This window comes from Salmo trutta, chromosome 33 (assembly GCF_901001165.1).
Source record: "Salmo trutta chromosome 33, fSalTru1.1, whole genome shotgun sequence".
NCBI classification, from domain to species: domain Eukaryota; kingdom Metazoa; phylum Chordata; class Actinopteri; order Salmoniformes; family Salmonidae; genus Salmo; species Salmo trutta.
Genome location: NC_042989.1, coordinates 12,945,368 through 12,968,495, shown reverse-complemented (window position 1 = coordinate 12,968,495; position 23,128 = coordinate 12,945,368). Strand labels below are relative to the sequence as shown.

Here is a 23,128-nt window from a genome sequence, read left to right as displayed (position 1 = left end):
TGTCTATAACACAAATCTTTATGTGAATTAGGAAGGGTCATCCAAAAAGTTACATATTGCAGCTTTAAATACTTATTTTCTGTTAATTTGAGTACTTTCAAATAATGTGGCCCGAACCAACTATTGGAAGTATTTGAAAGTATTGTATTTTCAAATAATTTCCTATTCCCTACTATTTGAACGTTTTTTCAAATACTTATTTCAAATACTATTTTCAAATACCTGGGTTAAATGCATTGGAGTGTATTTGAGTCAGTGTATTTGAGTATTTTTAAATACTTTCCAAGTGTATTTCCAAATACATTCCAATATTGAACTACCTGTCTTTTCAAGTAAAAAATATCAAAATACTTACTTCTAAATGTCTTTGAAAGTAACTGAAATACCCTAAATAGCATTTGAATCCAGGTCTGAGACTAGTATGGATATTGGAACAGAGTCAGTGTTTCTGAGTGGATTACCTTTAGACAACTTCCTGTTCTAAAGCCAATAACAGCACCAGGTTCTCCTCTGACTGAGCGGTCCAGGAATGTGTTGTTTACTCTAACCGCCGTCTGTGAACTGACATAACATTAGTCGCTGATCAAGCCAGAGTGGGGTTTAAGGTACCGGTAAGTAGTAATCTCTCAAAATAGCGGACTGCCGGCTGCCTCTGTTGAACATTCCGAGGCTCCTTCATAACTTGATGTGTGTTAATCTGGCCATGGCTGTAAATTAGAGCACATTGTTCTGTCTGGCCTACTCCACGTCATCCCTGAGCAACCCGGCCCTATACACAGCCAGGGATTATCCCTGGGCTAATTTCTTAAGGTTGGGTACACGCACTGCTTTTGGAAGGCTGAGCCCGGGGCTGACATAGCAAAGTTATTACTCAAAAAGGGAAAAGGAGCCTATGAAAAACTGACAACGTGAGATCAAGACGTTTAAGGTGGTTTCCCGTCTCTCTCTCTCAGACCATGTGTTGAACAGATTACATAAACTGTCAATCACCTGCCTCACTATGGCAACCACTGGTCTTGTTTCAACCACCAGCCTGCCCTTTTCTCTTCTCTCTCAGCCCTAAAATGGGCAGTCTGAATAAACCTGAATCGGCCTAAGCGTGAATGGTCTGAAAGTCAATAGGGTGTGTTCTGCTTTCATCAGAGAGAATCATGTCTGATTCATAGAGACAGATAAATAAGTAATCATATAGTCTGTCAGTCTGTGTGCATGCGTTACACATATGATATATGTTTATGCAAAGACTGATGGGAAAATTGAACAATGTCAATGTAATCGGATCAGTCTGCAGAAAAGTAATGGCTGTCTAAATGCTGTTAGATAGCAACAGCTTGACTGGGAATAACATGCGCCTGCTTCTGTCTCTATTCGTTGCAGGGCATGAATAGGCACTTACAGTATGTCATCTCTGAGGACGGGTCGACCCCAGGTGGTGAGGGTAGGCAACATCACCTCTGCCACGCTGACCCTCAACACGGGGGGGGGGGGCCCACAGTTACACACTCGATCCAAAAGCCACACACATTCAATAGAAATGCTATCGTAAAGTCTATCTGCCCTAACTGCCAGAAGAGATTTCCAGCTTTTCCAGCTCCTTTGTCACCAACAAGACAAAAGGCTTCACTTTCCATTTCCTCTGAGCATCTCCAGCACGGACAACATCACAGAGTATCAAAGGGACATACATAAGAGCTGACACATTGACTAGAAAGCAGATGAATTGTGTGTGTAAGAGCTATATACCTCTCTAAATTGCCTCCATGACAGGAGCAGAGACTGAGCCCACAAACTTGACAAAAACCTACGATGGTTCAACCAGTAAGGCTGGTCTGAATGGCTAGCTCACTTTAACTTCATTCAGTAAGCACAATATAATTCACATTGCTTCCTCTTCTATGGGCATAGTTGGAACATATCATATTATGTTAGTGTTTCCAAATGTTATCATCAGCATGTCGTCATGTCTCTCCTCCTCTTTTAACATTAGGCACAAGCAGAATGTCATTCACCTACTACCTTATAGCCAACCTGTAACAGCAAGACACAATAATGGAGCTTCACCACACTTGCTGAATAACCTATGGGCACATTCGTGCAATAATCACCTTTCTCTTCACCAATGAGCATAAATCTTGGGACGTGTTTATTTGTCAACTTACCCCTTGTTCTCTCACTTGCTGAAGTTGGAGGTGGGAGGGGGGGGTAAGAATACAGTCTTAACTCTTCAATTCAGTTAAGACTGTATTCGATTGAACTATTGACAGGAACCTCGATTATCTGGCTAGAGGAGAGATCCCGGTCACACATGCATAGAACACACGCACACTTGTACACACACACGTGTGCATACAGTGAGGGAAAAAAGTATTTGATCCCCTGCTGATTTTGTATGTTTGCCCACTGACAAAGAAATTATCAGTCTATAATTTTAATGGTAGGTTTATTTGAACAGTGAGAGACAGAATAACAACAAAAAAATCCAGAAAAACGCATGTCAAAAATGTTATGAAATGATTTGCATTTTAATGAGGGAAAAAAGTATTTGACCCCTCTGCAAAACATGACTTAGTACTTGGTGGCAAAACCCTTGTTGGCAATCACAGAGGTCAGATGTTTCTTGTTGTTGGCCACCAGGTTTGCACACATCTCAGGAGGGATTTTGTCCCACTCCTCTTTGCAGATCTTCTCCAAGTCATTAAGGTTTCGAGGCTGATGTTTGGCAACTCGAATCTTCAGCTCCCTCCACAGATTTTCTATGGGATTAAGGTCTGGAGACTGGCTAGGCCACTCCAGGACCTTAATGTGCTTCTTCTTGAGCCACTCCTTTGTTGCCTTGGCCGTGTGTTGTGGGTCATTGTCATGCTGGAATACCAATCCACGACCCATTTTCAATGCCCTGGCTGAGGGAAGGAGGTTCTCACCCAAGATGTGACGGTACATGACCCCATCCATCGTCCCTTTGATGCGGTGAAATTGTCCTGTCCCCTTAGCAGAAAAACACCCCCAAAGCATAATGTTTCCACCTCCATGTTTGACGGTGGGGATGGTGTTCTTGGGGTCATAGGCAGCATTCCTCCTCCTCCAAACACAGCGAGTTGAGTTGATGCCAAAGAGCTCCATTTTGGTCTCATCTGACCACAACACTTTCCCCCAGTTGTCCTCTGAATCATTCAGATGTTCATTGGCAAACTTCAGACAGGCATGTATATGTGCTTTCTTGAGCAGGGGGACCTTGCGGACGCTGCAGGATTTCAGTCCTTCACAGTGTAGTGTGTTACCAATTGTTTTCTTGGTGACTATGGTCCCAGCTGCCTTGAGATCATTGACAAGATCCTCCCGTGTAGTTCTGGGCTGATTCCTCACCATTCTCATGATCATTGCAACTCCACGAGGTGAGATCTTGCATGGAGCCCCATGCCTAGGGAGATTGACAGTTCTTTTGTGTTTCTTCCATTTGCGAATAATCGCACCAACTGTTGTCACCTTCTCACCAAGCTGCTTGGCGATGGTCTTGTGTGCCCCTAATCTCAGCTCGTTACCTGTATAAAAGACACCTGGGAGCCAGAAATCTTTCTGATTGAGAGGGGGTCAAATACTTATTTCCCTCATTAAAATGCAAATCAATTTATAACATTTTTGACATGCGTTTTTCTGGATTCTTTTGTTGTTATTCTGTCTCTCGCTGTTCAAATAAACCTACCATTAAAATTATAGACTGATCATTTCTTTGTCAGTGGGCAAACGTACAAAATCAGCAGGGGATCAAATACTTTTTTCCCTCACTGTACACACACACACAGCCTGATGAAATGCATATCTCCAATGCAGGAGGGTGAGATTACAGTCTGAGGCAGAGGCTACCTGGTCCCTAACTGTGTGTGCTTGTGTGTGTCTGAGCAGCAGGCTCCAAGGCCACTCCATCCCAAACATGCTCTGTGGAGTGCCTCAGCTGTCTCATGTCTCGTCTGCTGCTGCTAACATTTGCTGTCAGAGTGGGACAACAGAAGCCTACAGACACCACTGTTTGCAGATGGCTTCCACAGTTCATCCAGTCAAACCTTCCTTCTTATGTCCTGGCCTTGTTCTGTTTGTGTTCCCTGAACAGGGTTTCCAAGAAAGACATGACATCCTTTAGTCCTTTGATAGTTCTGCTTGCTGACTTTGGAAATATTTTATGTCCATTCAACTGCCTTTCATTGAAAGAATGGGCACACATCGGAAAGAAAAGCAACGGTGGAATCTGGTTTAACAGCTAAATCAAGGAGTCTGGGTCAATACTTGTCTGTGAAGTATAGATTGTCCAATGAACACCACAATACAGCTGTTGAGCGTTTCAGTTCCCCTGTAGCAAAACACACTGAAAAACTCTGTCAGTAGTCATTGATTGAGAACAGTATGTTCCAAACACACACACACACACACACCACATACAAACACACACACACATTCAAAAATGGTGTATGTGTCAGTCATATTGAGCAGCCAGCCACAAGTGCTTATCAAAGATGACATCTGTGTAAGTAGTATCTATAGCCCTCCTACTAAGCTGTGGTTGTGTATGTCTTAAGCATCACCCTCAGGGTTTATCATGTTGTCTTTGTGTGTTTGTTCATTCATGGGAATCACAGCAAGCCTTGAAGAGGTCAGGTAGGATTACAGCAGAGATGCAGTGTTGCAGTGTGTGTGTATGTTTATATGTGTGTGTATGTTTATATATGTGTGTGTGTGTGTGTGTGTGTGTGTGTGTGTGTGTGTGTGTGTGTGTGTGTGTGTGTGTGTGTGTGTGTGTGTGTGTGTGTGTGTGTGTGTGACGTGTGTGTGTGTGTGACGTGTGCTCAACAGCTGTTGTTCTATTGATCCCCAGATCAGTTTCCACCCTTTAGGGATGAGTTCATCTTCACTCCCCGTTTCCTTTCCCCCTTCAGCCACAGAATATTCATTAATCTCACCCCTCCCTAATTTCCTGCTTCCCTCTCTCCTTCCCTACTATTCCCTTCATCCAGGCAGATAAAGTCACCATAGAACCAGATGTTCAATCAGGTTATATTTCTGTTTTGTGTTTTGCTGTTCCCAGGACAGATCTCTGAATGCACTGCTCTTTGTTCTGAAATCACCAAATAAACAAAGCAGGATGTAGGGATGACACAGACCCCTGGCTGCACATCGCCAACAGATGCTTGTTCTAGCTAGTAGGGCTAAGAGGGGATGGGAAGTGCCGTGCTGCCTGTCACACCCTCTCCCCTGCCGCCCCAACGTCAACCAACGGAAAAATCTCCTCCTTGCTACAGTAGATTCACTTTTCACGCGTCATTTGCAACAGACCTCCTGTCAGAGCCAAGGAGCAATCTTTTCAAATGTATTCGTTTTTTGAAGATACTAGAGATTTCCCTTTTAAAAAAGCAAGGTCTTTAAATGATTCTTTAAAGGCTGACTCACCCTTTAAAGTTCACCGCCACCCATAATGTGGGCCCCATAAATCATTGAGAATTTGCTTTCATTTGAAAAGTATCATCTGCCCATTCAAACACCTCTCTCTTACTCCTCGCTAATTTGCACTCTTTTTCAACCTGCAGAATCGAAGGCAAAAAAGCTGCTGGGTTGATGAAACGGAGCACATTGAGGTTGGGGTAATTGTCTGCTTCTGCTTACAATCCCACATGAAAAAACACTACTATGTACTATAGAATACTATAGTACTTACTATAGAATTACGTAGTAAACTGTATTATACTTTAGAATACTATACTACAGTGTGTGTGTGTGTGTGTGTGTGTGTGTGTGTGGGTGTGTGTGTGTGTGTGCACAAATATCATACCACCAAGACATGCTAACCTCTCACCATTACAATAACAGGGGAGGTTAGCATTTTTTATCATACCACCAAGACATGCTAATCTCTCACCATTACAATAACAGGAGGTTAGCATTTTTTATCATACCACCAAGACATGCTAATCTCTCACCATTACAATAACAGGGGAGGTTAGCATTTTATATCATACCACCAAGACATGCTAATCGCTCACCATTACAATAACAGGGGAGGTTAGCATTTTTTTATCATACCACCAAGACATGCTAATCTCTCACCATTACAATAACAGGAGGTTAGCATTTTTTATCATACCACCAAGACATGCTAATCTCTCACCATTACAATAACAGGGGAGGTTAGCATTTTATATCATACCACCAAGACATGCTAATCTCTCACCATTACAATAACAGGGGAGGTTAGCATTTTATATCATACCCCCAAGACATGCTAATCTCTCACCATTACAATAACAGGGGAGGTTAGCATTTTTTTGTGGGGGTGGGGGTGGGTGGGGGGATGATATTTGTGCATCTATAACTTTCTCACACATCATTATTCACGATTCATTCAGGATTATCCATAATCATGGTAGCATCCACGTTAATGTAGAAGTGTTTAGAAACGTATTCTATTCTTATATACAATAAAAGTTACTCCAAAATGACACAATACATGATTTACCATTCATTTCTATTGGGCACAAAATAATCTGAAACAACCAAAACAAACAGCAAACGCTGAGTCACAAGCTTGCGTGCTATGAATATGGGACCAGGTACTTTTTACTTGAATTTGTCCCAATACTTTTGGTCCTTAAAATGGGGGGGGACGGGGGGGACTGCTGTCATTTCTAAGCAGTTCACACAATATGGATGAAAATACCCTCAAATCAAAGCTGACAATATGCACTTTAACATTTTAGCAGACACTCTTATCCAGAGCAACTTACAGTAGTGAATACATACATTTCATTTCATGCCTTTTTTTTTTTGTACTGGCCCCCCGTGGGAATCAAACCCACAACCCTGGCGTTGCACACACCATGCTGGCATTGCAAACACCATGCTCTACCAACTGAGCCTCATAGTCATTGTATCAAAGTGCTGGAGTACAGAGCCAAAACAAACAAAAATGGCCCAATACTTTTGGAGCTCACTGTAAATATTTTCATGTCATCTTAGTGATATCTCCTAACCTCCCCCGTTAGCTGGCCTGGCACGGTAAAATATTATTAAAAAAATTACCGGAGCAGAAAGCAGGAAAACAAGGCTTCGCCATCCATCCTGTATCACTCATTCCTTAATAACAGCTCAGGAACAGTGAGATGGGAGCTGTGTGGTTCAGGCCTGAGCCAAGCGGAGTAAGCGAGCATACTCACCGTTGATGCACTCGTACACATCACAGCATTGCCCGGGGGTACCGTTGCCGTGGAAGACCACTTCGGGGAAGCTCCCGGCGGTGCATTGCGGGAAACTACACAGGCCGGGCAAACACTCACACCTAGAGATGGGATGGAGAGAGGGGGAGTTAGTACACATCAGATGGACACACCCTCACACCTGACTGTCCTTGACTACTTTTTAGGACTGCCAAAGAGAGTGTGATGATTGTTGCATTCAGAGGGAGGTTGAGGCTCACCTGGTGGGAAGGGTGCAGCAGCCATCCGCGGTGAGACGCACCTGGGTCTCATAGCTGTCAGGTGGACACTGAACCTGCTGGACACGAGGGCACTCCACTGTGCTGCAGTCCACACTAAACACTAGGTAGGGTACAACACAAAGACAATCATTATAGAGGTAGCAGTAGGGCTCAAATTGGATTGAGAGCAAATCAAGAAAACAACTGTAAACTATGAAGTATGTGGTTTTATATAAATAATATTCCTCTTTCTGTGTTTGCTATGAAGCTATGTTCCTCCTTGCGTGTGTTTGTGGCAACTACCCTGACTTGTAAAAACCCTTGTAGAGGAGTGTGTGTAGTGTGTGTTAAGAAAACCGACGTGAACAGGGAGGTCACGGCACCGGCACATTCCTATCCTAGATGGACACCCCCTCTATTACATCTTGCCTATGCCACTCGGTCATTGCTCATCCATATATTTATATGTTCATATTCTTATTCCATTCCTTTACTTAGATTTGTGTGTATTAGGTAGTTGTTGTGGAATTGTTAGTTTACTTGTTAGATATTTCTGCACTGTTGGGACTAGGAGCACAAGCATTTCGTTACACTCGCAATAACATCTGCTAACCATGTGTATGTGACCAATAACATTTGATTTGAGCAACCATTCCTTCTGTTGGCTATAGCCTACGTTGCGCCACACCACAGCTCAGAGGTGATAAACCGCTGGCATACAGATACAGCTGCCATTCATGAGTGTAAACACATTCATATGTAGCCTACAATTTGGCCATTGAGTTTGGGAAATTCTACAAATGCAACATTATTATTATTACGACAATGAGCTAAGTATCAGAATATGAAAAAATTATTGCCATGTCGCAAATAGTTGCTAGGAATTGTTATTGGTAGCCACCTGGTTTGCACTCGTATAGATCGCAGCATTCTCCAGGCTTCCCAGAGCCCTTGGACACCAGGATGTTGAGATATCCAGGCTGGCACACCTTCCTCAAGCACCCTGCAGGGCTGCAGACACAGCGGCTGGGTAGGGGACAGCACTCTCCAGGGGGTGCGTAGCCTTCGATTAGCACCGAGTCCTCAGGGCAGCGGGGCGAGAACTGCACCTCACACCGCGCCTTGGAACAGTCAGGCCGCTCCTCTGCAAAAGAAGAGATCAGATTGTTGATTGTAGCTTTAAACCAATATTTGTACAGTTATAGATAAAATAATCTGGCTGTTATTTTCAGTGTAATGGGTTAAAAACATTTCAAGGAATTTCAAACTGAAACTTTAAAACATGACTGATTTTCTCACGGAATGTTTCTCAAAGGATCACACTTGCAACACAATAACATAGCAGGTGCAAAAGAAAAGCCTGAATGGCATTTCTTTCTCTCTGGTCCTGATGAGAAAAAAAATGTTGGGGGAGGTTCTCTTCTGCAGTGTTCAACCAATCCAGTAAATATGGAGGAGGAGTTAAGATGGAGTATCGACTTGTTAACGTCCGAAAGCGGAAGTCGTGTCACAGGGTCTCGTTCCATTTCCACTGAAAACCGAATGCATCTGGTTATTACTGACCACGTAGAGGGTGGGGACACCAAGAAAACTGGGCAAGGCGTTAGAGGAATCGGGAATGTTATTGCTAACCTTTAAGAAAGAACACTCAAGGAACTAAAAGGTGCCAACTGGGCAGTCAATCAAATTGACTACTGACCATTCAGGTCAAAGTCCAAGATTTTATACACATAATCAGTACGACTCTGACCTTTACAGAAACAGAGAGCGAGATTAAGGAAGTATAAAGTGCACCAGAGGGGCAGGTAAAACAAGCATTGAGCATTGATGTGAATGTGAATGAAGTGTAAATGTCAACTGATGGAATGATGAGTAGAGCACACAAACAGGAACTGAGAGAAGTGTGAAGTGCTAACCCCCTCTCTTTCAGGATAAAACACAGACACAGGAGGCCAACTGGCCGACAGTTGAACACACTCACGCGCACACGTCAAACACTGCAAAATTAAAAGCTAATCCACTTTTTAACAGCCTCCAAGTCTGGCATGGCATGGCAGCAAGGTACAAGGCTGGGCTGAAGCTCTAGAGGTACCTCTAGAAGGTTAGATCTTTCTGAGTGAAGCCGGCCTACTTGAGTTATGACTGACTTTTAAGTGTTGTTCTCCTTGTTTTTGTTGGACTTGAAGAAGAAAGCGTTTCACCATAGGGTTGGACAAAAGCTTTTGAAGTATAATGATTTTCTGTGAGGGGTAAAGTTGAACTAGCACGCTGTGAAGTTAGGCTCCAGCTACCTCAGCAAAGGGCCTGTCTGGTAAGGCCAATCTAGAATTCTATAATGACTGCAGACTAGCAAAAACACCACTGAAGACAAGTTAGACGACAGTGAAGGGGAAGCTACTCTGAAAATACTGTTTACCAAGCTACCAATTACTTCACACTGGAAGAAGTTAAGCTACATTAAAACTACCCTTAAGAAAAATATAGTTTACTTCAATAAAATTACTTTGAAAAAGTAGTTCACTACATCTAAACTAGTTTGTGAAAAATTATCATATGTAAATCTGAAATGCCATAGACTACAAATTGCAAGAATAGATCACTTTGGACCATATATTAATTGAATGTGTAATTTTGCTTATTAAACACAAAAACTATGTTTCAAGTGAGAATTAGACAGGTCTGATGCCGAAAAAGAAAGTCAATGATTACCTACTTTACACATATTTTATTACATTTAAAAAAAAAAGAGTAGTGTGTAGTTCCAGTAATTAGCTACACCGCTACATACTGAAAATAATACCTAGATTTGAATTTAGTTCAACGACCACCAAGCTACTGCAAAATGTAGTTCAATTACTAGTTAAACTACATGTAGTTCACTACTCCCCAACACTGACAGACAAGGATAGCTTTCTGTTTTTTGTATCTCTTTTTCACATCATATCAGGATCTCATGCATAGCAACAAAGAAGGAAAAAGCAGAAATAGAAAAGGGTTTAATCTAACGAGATAATGATTCTGGTCTCTTTAATTAAAAGTTTTAGCCGAGCTCAGAGCTGTATAGAAAATAGTGGAAAAAGTATTATAGAATCCGCCTTTGTACTAACTTGACATTGGCACTTAAAAAACACATCCGCTGTATTAAATGCATGTATTCTGTCTTTCTACTGGAAGTTACTGATTCTGTGTGATGTCGGACAGAGAAAGAGAGAGAAAGAGAGAAAGAGGACCCTAAAAGAGAGCAGTGATACTCTGAAAGGAGGATAATTAGGCTCTATTAGATGGAGGAGAGTGTTTGGGAACATAATGAAAGGAACTACAAAAGAGGAGCTGCGGAGGATATAAGAACATGACACCTTTTTGTCTATTAGAAAGCTGTTCATATTTAACAACTGTGTTGCTGTGATTATGCAGCCGCATTTCACATCTCAGCGTTCACAATGGACCGCTCACTAAAAGGACTGTGGAAACATATTTCTGCTGAATGTTTAAAAAAAAGTAAGCGCGAAATGGATATCAAATGGAATGGTTTACCAATGGAACTTATGGGAAGTAGACAACAACTTTGAAAGTAAACAACAATCTTTCGAAGAAATTGAAAAGTTGATGTTGGCACGGTAACAACATCCTCCTACTCCTTCACTCTGACCCTACGCCACTTTTAGGTCTGTTAGACCCTCTGGTTGGGAGCATCTGTGAATGTTGAACTCTTCTGAACACAGCAACAATCCAGCGGACAAAACTGTAACGTTGTAATGACGTAATTTCAACCAATTTTGCCTGCTAGCTGGGAAAGATCCAAGATAATGATGCTTGGCAAGGAAATAGATGGTAACAATTGACTTACATTTGATTCATTGACTCCATATGAGTATGTCTACATGAAAATATAGCATGCTTTATGTAAATGGCAACAAGTATCGAGCTATAGTAGGACACAGTGGATGTGTGTAGTGTAATAGGCTGTCAGCAGTGTGTGTGTGCTGTAGAGACTTACTCAACATGTTAACATACGTAGCCAATTAAATGTTGCCAATTTGACAACCAATTCCTCCCCTCTCTATGTTCAGTGTAGCAGCGCATGTCAACGTCTGAGTACTGTAAATGCTTTCACCTGCAAAAAGCAGAGAACATTTTGTAGCTCAGTTGGTAGAGCATGGTGTTTGCAACGCCAGGGTTGTGGGTTCGATTCCCACGGGGGGCCAGCACAGAAAAAAAAAATTATGAAATTAAATGTATGCATTCACTACTGTAAGTCGCTCTGGATAAGAGCGTCTGCTAAATGACTAAAATGTAAAAAAAAAAATGTAAAAAATGTAGCTGCATTCTCTCCTTTGTTGATTTTGTAAGCTCGGAAAATGCATTTCCTGACCCAAATGTGGATTTCCATTTCAACGGGATGGATATTTCTTTAAAAGCAAAAGGCGTGACTTGAACTGTCTCTCGCTACCGCTGGCCAATCAGATAGCTCAGATCACTGTGTCTGCACAGTTTCCTCAAGCCATAGACAGTAAAAAATAAAAAAAAACGTACAGCAAAGTTGATACAGTGAGAATTCCACATTTTTAAAGCCATTACTAGAGGGTGAGACTCAACAAATACAGCAAAGAGCTGCTGTTCATGTTTAAGTTATTCAGCACTGTTAACACTTTTATAAGCCATAAAATGTGCGTGCTCACGCTACAACCAGTACTGCAGCTGCAATTAATAAGTACAGCAAAGGGTTTCCGATAAGCTTGGGTTGTTATTATTAGCGGCTTATCATTTTTAATATCGAGAAATATTTAACTTTCTCTGGTCATAGGAGTATGCTCATGAATTGGTGCACGAGGCAGAAATAATTTAGTGCACTTGAGATTCGCCATCAGCTGGTCTGTGTCCTCTCTCCTCAGCGGAGGGAAGGTGAGTTGGATGAGAGGCAACCTCACCCTCCCTTCAGACTGACCATCAGATGCAGGCCATCAGTCCAGTAGTAATAAAAAAAGCAAATTATTATGCTCACTCAGCTGTGCCTCACAAGTAAAACAACAAATTATCTATTGTGTGATCATATCAGTGTGATCATATCAAATCAAATCAAATTTATTTATATAGCCCTTCTTACATCAGCTGATATCTCAAAGTGCTGTACAGAAACCCAGCCTAAAACCCCAAACAGAAAGCAATGCAGGTGTAGAAGCACGGTGGCTAGGAAAAACTCCCTAGAAAAGGCCAAAACCTAGGAAGAAACCTAGAGAGGAACCAGGAACCATCATATACCAATTTCTTTTAAATATAATTTCAAAAATGGTCTGAGTAGAACAACATTGACAGGGAAATTCAAGCATAGCCAATAGGCAGAGATAATGTATGCGCCTTTAGCTTACTGCACAAATCTCATCGCTACAGAACTGTTTTAATTGGTTAATTTAGCAAAAGCTTACATTTTTAAGTCTTTTTTTAATTTTTATTATCTGAGCGGTAGATCTCGGCTTGCATTTTGACTGTGACTCGGAAAAGGTTGATGACCACTGCTTTACTGTTCTGATTCATAGCTCCATTACGTTCCTGTTTCTTCCTCAGTGTATCTTTGTAAAAACTATTTTCATATTACTCCCTTCAGGTATGTAGCTACCCGTGTAGGACGCATTAGCTAAAACTTTACAATAAATATTTTTTTTGTTCCAAATAGCAATGGTCCTCAATCTTACATCTAGTGCAGGGGTGGGCAACTCCAGTCCTCGAGGGCCTGATTGGTGTCACACTTTTTCTCCATCCCTAGCAAACACAGCTGATTAATCAAATTCTAAACTGAAGATCATGATTAGGTGATTATTGGAGTCAGGTGTGTTAGCGTGTAATGTCATCACAGGAGGTTGGTGGCACCTTAATTGGGGAGGATGGGCTCGTGGTAATGGCTGGACCGGAATAAATGGAATGGTAATGCCATTCCATGAACTCCGTTCCAGCCATTATTATGAGCAGTCCTCCCCTCAGCAGCCTCCACTGATCTCCATGGATGGAGCTGGGGTAATGTGCTGAGTGATTTTATATTGATCTGCTTTGTGTACAGAAGACAAGTTTATTCAAGAAAACAGGAAAGAAAAAAAGAAACCTGTACACTATACACTTTCCCAAAAAATCATGAGCCAGAGGAACCTAAATCAGAGGCTTGATAGTTCCTAGTGGTAGTAGTCTCTTGCCCAGCGAGAGTGAAACAGTGTCTGTCTGTAATGTAGTCGTGATTTAAATCCCTTCCTTCTCCTCCTCCCTCTGATTTGTGTTTTGACAATGGCATCTGGTGGGGTTTGATCACATCGGAGTGGTGTGTGTGTGTGTGTCTTTGTGTTTGACTGAGTGTGTGTGTGTGTGTGTGTGTGTGTGTGTGTGTGTGTGTGTGTGTGTGTTGTCAAGCATCTGGAGAGGCACATGAAACCCATTGTTAAGTGTGTACAATCAAACTGATTGGCCACACCATGCCTTCTTTTAGATCTTGATGACAAATAAATCTGCCTATTAGAAGAAAGAAATAGAGTGCTGCCACTACATCTAGTATACAGTCTAATAAAACGGTTACAATTAAACTGATTGGGCTTTTTGATGATACACACACACACACACACACACACACACATTACACAGTATAATGAACACCAAGTAAAGCAAATTCAAGTAAGGTTATTTTTAATATACAACCCACTAATTATATCAACGCCCGACTGAGCGGATAATTGTCCAATCTGTAAGTCAAAACCATACACAAGGCTCTGCTCTGTAAAGAGAGACTCCAATGCAATGCTTAAGGATTATAAATTGAAGCAATTATTTGATATTCCCCACAGAGCCAGTAAGAAAGGGTGAGAAGTCATCATACCTTATCGAGTCAACGAAAAAAGTCAGACAGCTTCAATAAAAACAAACGTCTAAAATACAGAATGCAAAATATGTGACACCACAAACTCCTTGAAGCTTTTTGCAGGAGAAAATAGGAGGACATAAAAACAAGCCATTGGGTTCTGTGTTCAGTTGAAGCTAGCATTTTAACTGCCAAATTAGTCGGCTGGTCGAATCCCTTAATGGTAACCGAGCCAAATTGTTTATTCATCTTTTCTGTCCAAGCAGGTATCTGGTTCACCTCTCACAGGAAGTCTTAGAGTTTCTGTCATTCTGTAGGCATCCCAAATATCTAGCCAGGTCCCAGATCTGTTTGTGCTGTATATTGGCTGTTATGCGACTATAGAAGTTGACTATACAGCACACACAGATCTTGTAGCAGGCTACCAAATATCCATACATATACATTACATTTACACCAAGAGAAAGATGGGGTCCAGTGGACAAAATATTACAGAGCAAAGAGTAATGGTTGTAAAATACCAAAAATTATGCAATGGTCTTGAGTTAGAAGGAAATCTATGCTGTAATATTTGCTCTACTGTACACGTCCCTTTTCATTTGGTTCTTCATCCATCCATGGTGTGGATGGCTGCTGGATGGCTGGGCTGCTGGAAGCGGGGGCAGCGAAGGGTATCCATGGACAGGAATGAGATGAATATGAGATGCCTTTCCATCCACTCATTAATGACTCTCCTTAATCTAGTCAGTCACACACAACACCGCACAAAAAATACACTCTCTTTCTCTCATTCTACCTATCTCTGTTCTTATCTACCTCTCGCTCTACCTCTTTCTTTATCTCTATCTCTCTTTCCCTCTGTTTCTACCTTTCCTCTCTCTAGCCTTACCTCTCTCTTACCCCTCTCTCTTTCCTTCCTTTTCCCTCCATCTACCTCTCCACCCCTCTGTCTTTTCCCTCGTTCTACCTTTCACAGTCACCATCCCCACACTCTCTTTTGTTTCAGATAACGTATGGCGAACAGCTGGCACGCCATTCTACAGAAATCAACATCTGCTGTGACATTAAAATACAGTATGGCTCACAAGAGGCATGACGCAAGCGCGCGCGCACACGCACACGCACACTGCTGTGCTGCTACTCCCATGCCACACTTAGCAACGTGCTTGTGTGTCATGTCCTCTAAGGTAGCGTCATGGTTGTGGTTCAATTTTGACCTCTTATCACTACGGCAACCAGTTTTATCCCCCTCCATGGTTTCTCTAGCAACCAATGTTACTGCATTTTGTCACACTTTCTCTCTGGAGTACAAAACATCTGTCTTTCTCAACCAGGTTCAACTGGAGGAACACTGTCATACTCCTCCAAGTGAGACACACAAATCCATGCTTCATAAAATACAAACTACTTCAGAGATTATGAAATATGTTTGTGAGTGGGGTTGGTAGTAAATTCCCAGTAGCAATGCAATTTGTGCTCCTTGATATCCTCATTTGCATAGCCAAATTAAAAACCTGAAGAAAATGATTACACTATAGGTTGTAAGCCTCTAACCTGCTAACCCACTAGACATCCACATGTATTTTATCGGATACTGTTACTGACATGAAGGTATACTATACCGATGAAAGTTTATTGAGCGATACCCTATGCTATAAACACTGAGAAAAAAAAATAATTAGTGGCTTCACAACCAGTTGTGGAATATATATCATCAAAAGGCTTGAAGAGGTACAATTCATCGCTATCATCATTAGACTGATGATGTGTCTTCCTTCGCATCATCACTCCTATAATCATGATCATCAACATGAATGGTTCTGAGCAACAGTTAGTTGCCAGTCAGTCAATCAATCAGTCAGTCATCACACCTCTCACAGCACAAGCTCCCTGATGCATGAAGAGAGAGAGAGAGAAGGAGAGAGAGAGAGAGAGAGAGAGAGAGAGAGAGAGAGACAAACAAACAGCTTCCAGGGGAGAAAGAGAGGTCACCGCAACGCACCTCAGCCTGGCTGATCTCACACCTGTTCCTGACCTCACCTTGTTGTTTTTATATTGTTTTTGTCCCTTTGAAATAACTTTCACAGGCTATGGAGGGTGCAATGGACATGCAAACTGTCTTTTACGAAGACATCTTGAAAAAGGATGAACTAGGAGCCTAAGCAGAGATCCCGAGTCCCAATTCCACTCAATTTCTGACCTTGCATTCAATTTGAGTTCAACTCCAAATCGTGATCTCAATGATAATCCAGATTCAACCCCACAAATTAGCGCTGTAATTGGTGCTGCATTTCATCTGACTCCAACCAGAGGCAAACACAGTCTGATGCACAGTCAACATGACTCATACACATAGAGAGAACCATTTGGTCCCTCAGCATGGTGCCTGCATCAAAGTGTTAGTTGCTTTGCTCATAGGATATATATCTTAAAAGTATCATGGGGATAGGTAGTCCAGCTAACATATTATTTGGGAACCCAGATAACACCATACGTCAACACTCATCATTCTGCCTAACTGTTTCGGATTGATGATGGTAGGCATAGTCCAATGATCAATACTAGTTGTGATGACGTCCTTTAATCCAGCTTTGCCCGCTGGGAAGGCTTTGCTGGGAATATATCTACATCTACAGAACGTTTTGCTGGTGACTTTGTGGGGCTCTTAATGTTCTGCTATGTATAGCTCTTGTAAGGCAGCTTTCGAGGACTACAGTAATCTGACAACAGTAACCAAGTTGATGGAGACATCTTGCTCAAGTCCCAACACAACCAATAAGCATTTTAACAGTGGAATCCCTTCTGTGGGGATAAAGGCGTAATAGTCTTCTGAAGGAAATGTAAAGCATTTCTAAGCCCACTGTAGCTTCACAAAACATATCTGTCTGCTCACACACTGTCTATTATCTGTGTGACGCTCTGAGAATGAATGTTTTGGCCATCGTTATGAAGACTCGTAAAGGACGTTGAGAGAATTCTTCCAAATTCTGTGTCATAAAGGCCTTAGACCATCTGCTGCGGGCACTTCATCGTCCAGACCAGGACTGATTTTGCATTTAAAACTTTGCTTTGACAACAACAAAAACAACAACATTTACAGAGGGCTACAGAGACATCCAAGAATTGAGCCAACATGCTTGAGAGTAAACTCAAAGTAGTTTTGTGAACGGCCTCCATATTGGATTATTGATCGGAATACTGGACAAAGACTGAAAAGTTTCGACTGAACCAAACATCTACTGCACAGTGCATGGACCCTCAAACAGATCTAACTGGTCACCATATTCATCAACCAATCTGAAATGATTTATACTCTGAACAGGGTTTTCTTAGTCGGTAATAGCCGGCTTTTGGCCTATACATTTTTTGAAAAGCCGGTAAATAAAACAGCCACCGGCCAATTGTCCGGGAGAAGAAGAAAAAATCCCATAGCCTATTCATCGATGGAAATACCAGTCGATGGAAATACATTTGACTGGTCATGCTTATCGGTCTATAGGTTAATTTGCCTAATTTAGTGGAATTAAATTGGCTATAGTATATTTGTTATATATCTTAACACTTGTAAAGCATACAGATACAGAGCCTTTGAGCGTAAAATATGTCAAGACAGCGCAAGAACTGCTGCTACAGCATCTCAAACAGCAAGGGAAGGCAGGCTTCATCAGCGCGTCACACACCACTTTGCAATGAGCTGGAGGCAGTAGGCTATACACTTGGAAAAAATATACTTTATTGTTTGAAACCTGAACATTTTAATACATATTATGAGGCATGACTTACCTTGCTTCAAAGTAGCCTATTAGAGCTCCTCTCTTTTTACATTTCTAACAGATATTTTTCATCTCTGTCACATGAAACCGTGGTGCCCTTCTGACAATGGTGTTTTCCAGCTAATTGCATTATGGAACGGAAATGTGTGCCTAGCCTACTGCCTGGTGTGCATTGCTGCACTTATAATGTGAAGAAATAATAGTTGATCAACATTTTACGCTAAACGTTCTGATCTGTTGCATCCGACTTGTTGCTTTTTAACTTTTCTTTATGTAGCCTAGGCCTACTGGTTGTATGCATTTGGGATCTATCGTGCTACAACTGTCCCAGAGTCTGTTTGGAATAGGCCATTTCTTTCTCGGCAAGCTGAACAATAGAATAGGTCAACTTTTCTACTATGGGGGATAGTAGATTAACGCTAGTGATTTTGTTATTTCTTACCTGTCTTGTTGGCTGAAGAAAAGTACATTTGGACAGTTATTTTAGCATCTTCGAAGTGTACATCAGAATTCAGTAAGGACACACGCGGTTGCATCCTCGATTTGCATGTTTTGTTCATCTTAATTTCCATAATCTAAATGTAATTTATGTAATTATCAGCACCGTGGGTGGAAACCCTGACTCTGAAGTAAGAAAGTTGAGCCAACGCACTAAACTGGAATCAACACAAAGTGAAATTGAGGCAATTTAAAAAAGGCTTGTGTCCTGGTATTAGTATACAGGGTGGCTTTCCCTCTTTCTCTCCCTTGCTCTCTCTTTCTTCACACTAGCCGACCAAACTCAACTCCGCGATTTACGATGGAGTTGAGCGACGACTAGTGTGAGCGGACTGGAGCTTTTCTCCAAAATAAATAGCACGGAATTACACAGGACACGTGCTATTCTTTGGGTGCTGAAATCCCATCACTTGTACAACTGAACGCTGAAATGTGAAATGTGTCAACTGAAATGTGTCTTTCGTATTTAACCCAACCCCTCTGAATCAGAGCGGTGTGGGGGGCTGCCTTAATCAACATCCTTGTTCAGGGGCAGAACGACAGCTCAGGGTTCAATCCAGCAACCTTTTGGTTACTGGCCTAAGCTCCATGATAAATCATGGAGTTTAGCTAGCTTCACACTTGCTTTCTGACACGTTCACGCCTGGATGAGTATTTACTGTGTGTTTGGCCTTCAGGTCTACATCGTGCCTCTGCTTCTCTGCGTCAACCTCAGGTAGTGTGTGTGTGTGTGTGTGTGTGTGTGTGTGTGTGTGTGTGTGTGTGTGTGTATGTCAGGTGAGAGCCTGGCTCTGCTCTTGTCCTTCTCAAGATAACTGACACCCTAGTGATATCTGGGCTGCTGTCGGCTTGGCACGCCAGCGAGCGAGAGGGATGGAGGGAGGGATGGACAGAGTGAAAGAGGGCGAGAGAGTGGGGAATGAGGATGGAGGATAAAGAAAGAGTGTGATCAGCAGCTTCCTGGCTCATAGCCAGCAAAGGCAGAGGATCAATCTGTCCCTCGCTCCACCAGAGTCACACAAGTTGGCATGAATAATGTAATGCAGCCTCATCCCCTCATGCCTCAATCCCCTCATCCATCCATCCCCTCATCCCTCAATCCCCTCATCCCCTCATCTCCTCCATCCCCTCATCTCCTCCATCCCCCCCATCTCCACTCTTCGCTCTGCCTTCAATCTGCAGACCGTTCACATCCCATCCGCTGGGTTGCACCAACACAAACATACTTATCTTTAGTTGTGGAGTTGAACAGCTGAATATGAAGCTACGAAACGTTACTTCCTTAACATTCTGCACAGTGCACCTTCTCTTTTTCTCTCATATAACAATGTGTGCTAATGAATCAAAGGACTGTGGTAGTGAGAGCAGAGGGATGTTCCACACGGCTGAGGAAGAAAGAAAGATCCATAAGGCTTTGCAATATGTTCCCTGCTGTCTTTCTCTATTTCTCTCTCTCTCTCTCATTCTCTCTCGCACCCTTTCCCCACAGTCAGTTTGAAAATCATTAACAGCTACCACAGTAATATAACCTTTGAATATAACCATTCAATCATTACACAGGCTAATGGAATCACTACCAACATGGCTAATGGGTGGATTGGTTGTTACCACTCAACACTTGGTTTCAATTAGGAAAAGGACTACTCACTTACTTATCGTCTTCGTGCCTAATGGGGCACAAGGCAGAGACAAGAAGACTACCGTGTTTTTGACTATATATTGTAATCTCCAATAGTTGCACTGATCCAAGAGGGCTACGCATGGCGAGGAATTGAGATGACAATGTTTGTTCTATCTTCAGGCTGATCAGTAGTCAGATGTGTCTTCGATGTACCCAAACAAACGCTGAAGCAGGAACAGAGTAGTTGTCCGTTAATACCAGACATCAGCTCTCTCCGTACTAAAGCCATGCTAGAAGGAGACCGTGTTACACCTCGGAACGCAGTCCTGTCATTCCCATAAACCATACTCGTTTTAAATGGCTTTCAAGGGGGGGGGTGTGTGTGTGTGTAAAGGGGAGTACCTAATGCCTTCAACTGAAATGTGTCTTCCGCATTTAACCCAACCCCTCTGAATCAGAGAGATGCGGGGGCTGCCTTAATCGAGATCCTTGTTCAGGGGCAGAACAACAGATTTTTACCTTGTCAGCTCGGGGATTCGATCCAGCAACCTAACGCTCCTAGCCGCCAGGCTACCTGCTTCCCGTGTGTGTGTGTGTGTGTGTGTGTGTGTGTGTGTGTGTGTGTGTGTGTGTACACCCATCAGAAACCAAATAGATTAGAGTGTTTTGGACTTTTGTGAAGTCAGCTTTCTGAGAGACAAAACATCTGTAGGTTTCTATTGAAATGCATATAATGTGTATGTATTAAACTAAGGACCAAAATGTATGTAACATAAAAACAGGCCTGATGACATACTGTATATGGTACCCAACAGTTCACACAAAAAGGCCATTTATTCCTCAAAGCTAAACCTGCACAATGTCAATAATGGTTACCTGCTATTCAAATGAAATAAGAGAACAATTTACAGTTTAATTTCATTAGCTAGCTCCTTGGAAGTTTTAGCTCTCACAGTCCCTGCATGCCTCAATCTTTGTTATTTCCTCAAAATGTGAAAAAAGAGTAACAAAACAAAATTCCATGGGGGCTTAGCTGTCCCAGAGAAAGCAGGAAGGAAAGCTGGACTGTGATAAAACACCACAGCAGCAGCCATTTTAAGTCAGTTTGTAAAGTCTACTGCTCTGACTTCCAAATCCTATACATGACGAATACAATTACACACAAACACAAGGTTTCACAATGCAAACTCTTTTTAAAGGTAACCAGGCACAACAACACTTGCATTACTATGCTATTTCATGAAAGCTTGGCACCTTCACACTAACTTAAACCAGTTACTTTTTATTGTATTATTACAGATGATTGGACTTGATTGGGATTGCTCATACTGTACTGTTCTGTACTGTACAATTATTTTTCAATCGTTCTCATTGCGATTTAAAAAAAATACTTTGAATCTTGAAATCCGGATGTAAAGTATATACCTTTGGTTTGGCGGTGTTCTTTTCCACCAGTGCTAGTGACAGAGGCCAGATGAGGCCAGAGGAGGCCAGAGGCCCCAGGGGTCATTAGCTGGATTAGGATTAAGACGCTCACAGTGAAAGGACAATAATTGGGAGCCTGTTTGGGCGGTGCTCTCCATGGGGATGAAGCATGGGAAACTCTGGCCTCTCTCCTCTCTCGCTCTTTCTGCCTTTATCTCTCTCTCTCTCTCTCTCTCTCTCTCTCTCTCTCTCTCTCTTTCTGCCTCTCTCTCTCTCTCTCTCTCTCTCTCTCTCACTCTCTCTTTCACACAAGCTCTGTGTAAAGGAGGTAGGTCTACACCACAAATTGTTTCAGAGTGATGCCTGTGAGTCAAATGGTACTCTCCCCAGGGAGCAGGGGATTACGGAACCCCCCTAGATCAACCACGACCAGTATCCCTAGGTCTTGACCAATCACACGGAGCCCTAGCCTATCCCGTCTTCTTCCTGTCAGTTAGCAGCGTTTAGGGTCTTACTGCAACCTGGCTGAATCATGGGTTACATAACAGCATAGATTTCCTTTGAACTGTGGCTGTTAATGTGAAGTGAGTGGTATATAAGAACAGAAGGTGGGTGACAGGGGAGGAGATGCCAGACTACAACCAAATAAGAAAACGGGAAAATGAAATGACATTATATGGGGATATGACTTGATATGGGCAAATGACATTATCCAGCTCTTCTTCTAAATGAGTCTTCAATGTTGCTTTGCTGGGATGGGAGAAGTTGTAGAAGTCTCAATAATAAGAACCTAATCTCCACCAGTTGCGTATTGCTGCAATCCCACTAGAATAGTTGAGATATGAATATAACATATAAATCCTGAAAATCACATTAATTGGCTGTGTAGTGAAGCTAGCTTTCTTCAAATTGCCACAAAGCAATCTTCTCTGAAGTTGTCATAAAGACGAGTCCAGGACATCAGAGTCTAGTGGGAGATTTCTGTGACTGATTTTGATTGCATTACAAGACAGCTACCACCACAGAGGAATGGGAAAAATATTCAAACAAAGCCATCTCAGTGCTGTCATACCAGGGACACATCTGACACGTGCATCATTGTAACTAATTATAGAAGTGACAAAAACCAGCAACACAGAAAGAGAGAGAGAGAGCAGGAGCAAGAGCAAGTTCCTGACAGACATCTTGGCTTCAGATCATTAAAAGGTGATAAGGGTTTTATTGTGCCGACTTTAGTAGCAGTGCAATTATGAGGAGCGTCCAGGCAGATTAGGTTGGCAGGCTGTGACTGCAGTACATACAGGTGGGCACGCTGACAGTCACATGACATTTAGCATCGAGACTTCTATCTCCCTTTTGCTTTCTCCATCTGAATGCCAGCTCAATCCTCCCCCCCGCCCCCTTCCCTTATTCTCTATAATACCCTTGGCTTTAACACATTAAAAAAATGTCACCGTGACCGACGTCATAATGTAAAAACGTACATAATAATAGAACTGTCCGACTGTCATCATCACATC

At 42.2% G+C, this 23,128-nt stretch overlaps 1 protein-coding gene across 2 annotated transcripts in view; it reads right to left on the bottom strand.

Moving 5' to 3' along the window:
- Nucleotides 1-23,128, bottom strand: part of crim1 (cysteine rich transmembrane BMP regulator 1 (chordin-like)) — a 116,763-nt gene that overhangs the window by 47,243 nt on the left and 46,392 nt on the right. For both annotated transcript variants that reach the window (XM_029729836.1, XM_029729835.1), the window contains exons 3-5: nt 8,358-8,600; nt 7,457-7,577; nt 7,197-7,318 (exon numbers count right to left, since the gene is read on the bottom strand). In XM_029729836.1, the coding sequence (XP_029585696.1) occupies nt 7,197-7,318; nt 7,457-7,577; nt 8,358-8,600 (486 nt within the window). The remainder of the gene's footprint in view (nt 1-7,196; nt 7,319-7,456; nt 7,578-8,357; nt 8,601-23,128) is intronic.